Here is a 9,040-nt window from a genome sequence, read left to right on the forward strand (position 1 = left end):
GGCGCCGAGTCTCCTTGCGACCAATCGCGCTTGGCGTAAGAATTGACACCCCGCCTCTGGCCTGTGGGTGTGACAGGGATAACAGAACGAGGTCGGCCATGATTACTAAGGGCGGAGATGACGTAACTTCCGGTCAGGGCGTTGCAGTAGGTGAGAACTAAAATAACACCGTCTGCTTATTGGGCTGTTGGCTGGGGCGCGCGATGGAGCGTTCATTTTCTGCGTCCGCATTTCTCACTTCCGCTAGCAAGATTCAAGTCGGAGGAAGCGTTTCTAAGCAACAGCCCAGGTTAGTTGAGGTTAATGTCCTTTCCCTGGTTGGGACTGAGGAAGCGGGCAGTTTTGCTTTGGCTATCCGGTGGAGGAGTACGAGTAGCTGACCCACGGTTTCAAGTGTCCTTCCTGGCACCTGTGGGCCGGGAGTAACCCCACTACCGGCATCTTGTAAAGCGCATGTGCGGGATATTTTGTAAAGGAAACACGTCCTCCCTGACGTAAATAAGTCATCTACCTGGCGTAGTAACACACGCCTGTCATCCTAGCAGTTGTGAGGCAGAGGCAGTAAGATTGCCACAAGCTCGAGACCAAGCTTGACTAGTAAATGAGACCCTTAGTTGGAAAATAATCAAATCACCCGTCAGTTCATATTCAAATACGTCCTTTGATGATGTCTTGGGATGTTTATTTCCTTTTTCCTATGTAAATGTTATGCATTAAGTTTCTACAAAAGGAGGGATCAGACTTTACATACTGCTTCATAAAGCTTTTCTCAGTGACTGTATAAGATGGATCGCTGGACTGTTATCAGTGCCCTGTTGATGGGCATTTAGGTTTTTTGCAGCTTTTTGCCGTGCGTGACAAATGTGTTGACCAGCCTGTCATCATGAGTCTTTGTGTCTTTATTCATATTGTCGAAATCAGGACTGTCGTGTCAAGAGTATATCAGTTTTCTTTCCAAACAAGTTTTGTCTCTAAATTCCAAAAAACTAGGCATTCCTACCTGGGCCTTCCTCTGCCCCCTCGCTCTTCTGTGTATTACTGCCTTACTTAATGGTTGTCAACTTAGTGCGTTTATTTAAATATGCCTTTTTAACTTGCTGTTGTCTACTTGCAAAACTGGGCTTTCTGAATGTCTTTAGTATCCGTTTCTTGTATGACTCTCCTTTCCTAGTCTTCATGTGGGCAATGTCTTGGATATGCCCTTAGCTTCCCCCTCCTTGGCAGCATTTGTCCTGTACCACCGCGGCCTCTCTGTCGACCACACACCCTCCCCTTCCTCTTTGTATTTGTACCACAGACGTGTGTTTGCTTGGATTCTGGTGGTGACACGGGTTCATCGTCTCTCTGTGTGTTTCTCTCTTATCAGTAATTTGTTCTGTGCTCAGTGTTGGTGAAATCCCTCCTGGCAGTCAACTTCTCTATTTAAAGTGTGACCTGGCAACTGAAGAGATAGCTTAGTAGTGAACAGCACTGGTTGTTCTTCCAAATCTCCCCAGGTTCAGTTCTCAGCAACCACACAGCACCTCACATCTATTACTCCAGGGCCAAGGAATCTGATGCCCTCTTCTGGCCTTTGCTAGAACCGGCACACAAGTCATACACAGACATATGTGCAGGGGAGACATGCATGTAAAAATATTAAAATAAACTGTGACCTATAGCTGGAATAATTTCATGTCCTATATAAATTTTATTCATATCTTATGTGCTTATGTGTTCACATATGTACGTATGTGTGTACATGTATGTGTGTACACCTGTCCATGTATCTGGGGTGTCATACCTTTGGTACCATCATCACCTTGGGCTTTTTTGGGGGGTTAGAGTTTTTTGTTTGTTTGATTTTTTGGGTTGTTTGTTTGTTTGTTTGTTTGTTTGTTTTGAGGCCTGCAGCTCACTGAACAGGCAGGGCTGCCTGGCCATCACACTCCAGGGATCCGCCCTACTGCACCTCCCAGCCCTGAGATCATAAGGATACTCTCACACACCAGGCTTCTTTTAACATGGATTCTGGGGATCAAACTGGGTCCTCACACTTGCCAGGCAAGCACTTTACCAACTAAGCTATCTTCCCAGCCCTAATTGATACCTTAAAATATAATTTTTGATGAAGGGAAAAAAAGAAATCACATTTATCACATTTCATAGCATTAGCAAGCCATGAAACTAACTTCAAAAGCCAGCTGCAGTGGCGCACATCTGTAATCCCAGCACTTGGGAGACAAAGGCAGGAAGATCTAAATTCAAAGTATCACATCTTCTATGGAGGTCCTCAGTAGTGGCTCTTCGATCCTGGGTCTTCTCAATATGAAATTACTTGCCATAAAATTAGCAAGTTTGTGGCACAGATTCTGGCCTTTGTTTTAGAGCAAGAAGTGTAACAGAACAAACTAGTGTATGGACCAAGACGCCCAGCACCAAAAGGAAACAGAGAAAATCGGACTAGACCCCTCTACCTCAGTATCTTCTGATTCTCGTTCATGTATTTAATTGTGATTTTTACATACTCTTGTTTTTTGGTTTTGGGTTTTTTGTTTTGGTTTGGTTTTGGTTTTTTGAGACAGAGTCTCTCTGTGTAGCCCTGGCTGTCCTGGACTAGCTTTGTAGACCAGGCTGGCCTCAAACTCATAGCGATCCGCCTGCCTCTGCCTCCCGAGTACTGGGATTAAAGGCGCGCGCCACCACGCCTGGCTGATTTTTGCATACTCCTAAAATAAATTGTTTACATACTGTTTGCCATGTGGTGGAGTGCATCTAGGAAGAGTCCTTAAGCCAGGACTTGAGAAAATACACACATCCGTCAATGAAGGACATATGAAATAGTATGTTCCTGTGACAGAATCTGGACGTTTTCTGTGTAGGGATATGGGAATCTCATTAAATGTCAGATTCAAAATAGTGCAGAGAGGTGGGTGAATTATGGACTGAGCCTTTGCCGCTCCCAGCCCCCGCAGCTGCTCTTCCTCCTCCAGACTGCTGCAGTCAGTTCTGGTTCCATCTGCAGTCTGGTAGTGGTACTGGCAGGAGGGAGGCATAGCAGCATCCTTTAATTGCAGGCCAGCATCTCTTTGTGCAGTTGCCTCCTGCTCAGTTGCCTCTGGTTCCTCCAGCCCAATGGGGTGGGAACAGCGCTCTGCAGTTTTCAGGCTTTACCTTGTCTTCCTGTCTCATTCTAATTAATGTTCAATCTTCAAGTTTGAGGGTGTCATCGCTTCATTGCAGGACCACTGGCTTATCATATAATGTCTCTCTTTGTATCAAAGGGGGAAGATACAGAAACATATGTATATGTTCTTCTGGTATGATATGTGATTTCTCGTGTATTTCTAAGAGAAGTTACCTGGTGTATCAGGATGGCACATGACATTCTGAAAGCTTGGCCCAAGGACGGCAAGCAAGGGATGGGGCCTCTCCACAGAATAGGCTTCCTGAAAAGTTTTGTTTTTAAATCATATGGATTTAGCCAGTGCTAAATGGTGTTGTTTCATTCTTTACATTAGGACTGATGCACTTTGTCTAAACAGCCTTTAGACACTGCAGAATTGACAGTGCAAACCGACATTGGATTGCTCTCAAGATGAGCTTCCTCTTGCCCAAATTGACCAGCAAGAAAGAAGTGGACCAGGCGATCAAAAGCACCGCGGAGAGGGTGCTGGTTCTCAGGTTTGGGAGGGATGAAGACCCCGTCTGCCTGCAGCTGGATGATATTGTGAGTTTTGAAATGAGCAGCTTTAGTTGAAAATTCATCCGTTAGCACTCAGCATCTTGAAAAGGGACAGACTTGGTGTGGATTAGCACTCTTACTCTAAGAACCGGCCTGGTGCCTTTCCTGACCCGAGGCCCAGATGGACTGCAAGTCTGTCCTGACCCTCCCCACGTAGCACCTGACAAAGCTCCCTTCCCTAGCCAGGCAGCAGAAGAGCAGGAAGTGCCAACAGCCGTTCATCTGAGCATTAGGCTTTTAGCACTCAAAGCAACAGTCACATGTTGAACTACAGAAAGTTCTAGGGAGATCTAGGGGAAACCCCTCTAGGTATACAAGTTGCAAAGTGGGGGTCTGCCAATACTCTTCTTGTTTGCCACTCCTAGAACATGCCTGGTGGAGACGTCGTTTCACATCACATCTTCACACTATCATGTATGAGGCCCTGAGTTCAACTCCCAAGGCCAACAACAACAACAACAGATTAGATAGGTTGATTCAGAAACCATTCTTCCAAAGTTCAAGTGTCAGCCCTGCTGCTTAGGAGCTGTGTGTCATGAAACAAGCAACTACGTCCTGTGCCTCAGCTTTGTTGTCTGTAAAATGGGAATGCTAAGCAGCCTTAGCTCATACTTACGCTGTTAAATGGGTTGACAATGGAAAGCATTGAGGACAGTTAGCCAGCGGGAGGTAGCATCAGCCTCACTTCTAATTCTCGTTTCTAGGATGAGGGCCTGGGGACAGTCAGCATCGATGTAGATATTTCTAAGGTGTTGCAGGTGGGGTCACAGGGTCCAAGTTTTGAAGTACTGAGCATTGAAACTAGACCTCATGCTCTGTCTCTGAGCTATGCTCCCAACTCACTTGAAATGATCCAGGCTCCTTTTCTGGAAATAATCAAACATGGGCCCATGAGATGGCTCTGCAAGTGAGGGCTCTTTCCTGTAAGAAGGAGAGACCTGATCTCAGCAAGTTGTCCTCTGGCTACTGCACATGCCCTTTGGCACACAGGCACCCACCCTACCCCCAGCCTGCGCTGTGGCACACAGGCACCCACCCTACCCCCGGCCTGCGCTGTGGCACACAGGCAGCCACCCTACCCCCGGCCTGCGCTGTGGCACACAGGCAGCCACCCTACCCCCGGCCTGCGCTGTGGCACACAGGCACCCACCCTACCCCCGGCCTGCGCTGTGGCACACAGGCACCCACCCTGCCCCCGACCTGCGCTGTGGCACACAGGCACCCACCCTACCCCCGGCCTGCGCTGTGGCACACGGGCACCCACCCTACCCCCGGCCTGCGCTGTGGCACACGGGCACCCACCCTACCCCCAGCCCCCATGCACATGCCCTGTGGCACACAGACACCCATCCTACCCCGACCCCCATGCACACACACAAATAAATAAAACTTTTTAAAAAATTAATTTCAAAAAGAAACATCAACAAAACGAAAGAAGAAAATAGTTTCCCCATCATGTCTTAGTTACCTCTCCATTGCTGTAATAAGACACCATAACCAAGGCAACTTATACAAGAAAGCGTTTATTTGGGGCTTACAGTTTCAGAGGATTAGAGTCCAGGACCGTCACTGCACGGAGCATGGCGGCAGGGGGAGGCATGGTGCTGGAGAAGTAGCTGAGACACGACATCTTGACACAAACAAATTGGGAGTGGTACGGGCTTGTGAAACCTCAACACCTGCTCATGATGACGCACCTCCTCCAAGAAGGCCACACCTCCTAATCCTTCTCACGCAGTTCCATCAGCTGGGGACCCAACTATTCAAACACATGAGCCTATGAGGGTCCTCATTCAAATAACCACAAAGTGCCTTCTGACCCTATCACCAGTGATCCAGCCTCCGAACAGGAATGTTGTGTCTAGCTGGGCATAGTGTACACTTTTAATTGCAGCACTTGGAAGGCAGACAGAGGGACCTCTGATCTTACAGTAAGTTCTGGAATTGTGTCTAATGAGGAATTCAAATGGGCTTGAATTAGGTATTTTCTCAAACAAAATTTTTCTCAAAAATATTATGCTAAGTTTCATATACAATATTATAGTACTTTTCACAAAAGAAGCGGTCCGCATTTGACACAGTATAGAGTAACCTCCATCCATCTTGTTCACAGCTCTCGAAGACTTCGGCTGACTTAAGTAAAATGGCTGCTATTTACCTAGTCGATGTGGACCACACTCCAGTTTATACACAGTATTTTGACATCAGTTATATCCCCTCCACTGTATTTTTCTTCAATGGGCAGCACATGAAAGTGGATTATGGGTGAGTTGAGTTGACTGTGCATTCTGGAAAGTTGGCTTTTTTTTGGGGGGTGGGGGTGTTGGTAGTTCACTTCCTGGTCTGCTGTTGGCCTCTGAGTCTGGCTAAATGGATGTCTTCTCCTTACTTGATGCTTTCTAATTTTTTATGAGAAACTTTAATGGAAAATGAGAGTGTTTCGAGTGTGACTGGCAAATTTTAATTTTCAACTTAAATATGAAAAAACAGTATAGCTTCCAAAGGACTGACTAACCACCCTTAAGTATAGAAAAATAGAATAGCTATGTTAGCTGAACATAGAATATAGAATGTTTCCCAAAAATCTGTTGCAACAAAATACCTAGTTCTAAGCTTTGGGGGGAGGGGTGGCATTTGGCATTTACAAAAGAAACATTCCTCCAGGGAGACACACTTCTCTCTTGCCAAGTGGCTCCTGCCTCTCCTAGAATTTTGAAGTCATTCAAGAAGGCCTGTCAACATAAGTCACATGACGTCTTCCGTAATGTCCGCTTCTCCACCCTGTCCACACCGCAGCATGGGTACCGTTGGCTGTATCCAGGGCCATGGTCACCTCTCCCTGTGTTAGCTGATGGAGCTGAGTGTGATGGTGTGGGTTGGAGCTGCCTGTCCTCCTGGGACTCGGTCACTCTAGTAGTGCAGCCTTCTTACATGGAATTCAGGACACCACCAAACACCTTTAAAGTTTAATCTTTTAACACAGTAATTATGTTTCCAGCAGTTTAATAACATACTGTAGATATGCACTTTACAACTCTGAGGCGAATGCTAGTTGTAAAGTCATACTACTAAATAGTTTGTGACGTGATTCTTACCATCTTAAAAAAAGTAGAACACACACCAGCACACGGAACTGGAAAGAGTACATCAACAGCTGACTTCTGGCATCACAGCTGATTTTATTTCTCTTTTTAAAGTTTTCTACAACCAATATACCTGATGTTTAAACTAATTTGTAAGGGTATTTATTAATTAATACCCATAACTTAGAAGGGTCACTGATGAGAACTTAAGGGACTGTGATGTATTGATGGGCTTTTTCTGAGACACTGGGCAAGCCCTGGCCACTCCAGTACTCGGAGAACTCTGCTTGGTAATGATGTGCAAAGTGGTGGCAAGGCAGCATCGCTCCCACACCCGGACCTTGACGTGAGTGGCTCACAGCCCTGGATATAGTCCAGCATGCTTGTGCCTGGGGAAAGGCAGTGGTCAGGCCACGCATGGAGAGCCTCCCAGACGAGGAAGAAGAAAGAGGCCACCACTTGCTGCTGACCCTGCAGGCTCCACACACTGGAAAGTTCTGACCGCTGGAAAGTTCTGACCGCCGTTATTTCCCTCTTTGCTGCAGGTCTCCGGATCACACTAAATTCATAGGAAGCTTCAAAACCAAACAAGACTTCATAGATTTGATTGAAGTCATCTACCGGGGAGCAATGAGGGGAAAACTTATTGTCCAGAGTCCTATTGATCCCAAGAACATCCCGAAATATGACCTCCTCTATCAGGACATTTAGCACACTCGCTGCTGTTGGAGATGAGAGAGACGCAGGTTGAAACAGGACCTGAACCCAGAGGGCCTGTGGGCTCGAGTCCCTCAGAGACATGTTCACTGCCTCAGCAAGGAGTCTGATGTGTCTGTAACCAACAGCCCCTGCACAGAAGCCCCAGCTCTCCATGGACCTAGATGCCTGAGTATCCTCTCCCTGAGAGCCTCAGAGCAGTGCAGCAACTGTGTTTGAGTGGCCTTTGTAACGTCCCTTTATCTGGACTTCTCTTAACCCCTTAGACACTGTGAGGATAGTTTGATGAGCCATGTTTATGCACACACACATGCTTCTGTATGCCTCCATTCACTTGCCCCTTGTAGACCAGGCTGGCCTTGAACTCACGGCAACCCGCCTGCCTCTGCCTCCCAAGTACTGGGATTAAAGGCGTGTGCCACCACATCCAGCCCCAGCTGCTCTCAAAATAATTAACACGGTATTTGTTTCAGGTGAGTTCATTTGTTTCCATCAGACTGGAAGCACTACCATGGTCCACTCATTTATAGCTGGCAGGCTATTAAGTTGTCAAGAAGAAAATGTGGCATTCGCATCCTACACAGTTTGACTAAATAAGTTAACTGACCTTGGGGAGTAAGGGGCAGACCTCCCCAGAAGGCAGGGTCATCACCCTTATCTCATGGACTCAAGACCAGAAGGATATCAAAATTGTTAGGGTGGAAATGCCTTGTGGGGTTTGCTGATTCCAGGGGCTTTTGAAGAATATTTGACCTTCCAGGGTCCCCCTGGCCCAACCTCAGGAACCTGTGTTTCTCTTAAACCTTATGGCAGTTGTCCCTGTCCCTTTGGAATAAGAGTGGGTACAGAGCTGGAAGGTTGTGGCCAGGCAGCTTGTGCCCTGCTGTGCAGCGAGGGACTTGTTACAAGCAGCGCTCTCACAGCAGGGGCAGCCCTGCCATCAGCTGCTTTCTAAGCTTGTCCTTCAGGGAAAAGTGAAGTGGGACCCAGTTATGACAGACGTGGCACAGAAGGAAGGTGGTTTGGGCTCTCTGTACCTCTGTTTAAGCCAAGTGCTGCCTCAGGGATGGGGAAAGAGCCTGTCCCACCACCTCCTTATGATGCATGGGGCTGTGGCAGCCACCCTAAACATGTGGGATGAAAAATTAGTGTGCAGAGATCCTAGGAGTCAGATCCCTAACCTTACTGAAGTCCTAGGTGAGTGCTCAGCTTTGCTCCACATCCCATGAAAGAATAAGGTGTCTTTGTGCAATTCACTGTCAGCCGGGTCTTCTGTCCTCCAGCCTAAGTGCTCAGGCACTAGCAACATCTCAGAGGGTGCACAAGGGAGTTACTGTCATCTTTCTTCCTGAGGGCAGAGGGGGCTTTGCAGGCTGGGTTTATGTTTTGGATCCAGTCTTGGTTGCTTTCCCTTCCAAAAGTATCTATTAAGCATGTATTGCATACTCTGTCCAGGGCTAGAGTCTGTGTAACTATAAATTACTCCTGGACAGAGAAAGTCTCTGAGGAGAGAGGA

The 9,040-nt window shown here is 47.1% G+C and overlaps 1 protein-coding gene across 1 annotated transcript; it reads left to right on the forward strand.

The window, feature by feature from the left end:
* The first annotated feature begins 3,538 nt into the window (after positions 1-3,538).
* On the forward strand, positions 3,539-7,835 carry Txnl4b (thioredoxin like 4B). Its single transcript, XM_051168611.1, has 3 exons — positions 3,539-3,709; positions 5,838-5,989; positions 7,353-7,835. The coding sequence occupies exons 1-3, from the start codon at positions 3,578-3,580 to the stop codon at positions 7,516-7,518; spliced, it is 450 nt and encodes a 149-aa protein (XP_051024568.1). The 5' UTR covers positions 3,539-3,577; the 3' UTR covers positions 7,519-7,835.
* Positions 7,836-9,040: the final 1,205 nt, after the last annotated feature.

The sequence above is a fragment of the Acomys russatus genome, chromosome 26 (genome assembly GCF_903995435.1).
Source record: "Acomys russatus chromosome 26, mAcoRus1.1, whole genome shotgun sequence".
Classification (NCBI taxonomy): domain Eukaryota; kingdom Metazoa; phylum Chordata; class Mammalia; order Rodentia; family Muridae; genus Acomys; species Acomys russatus.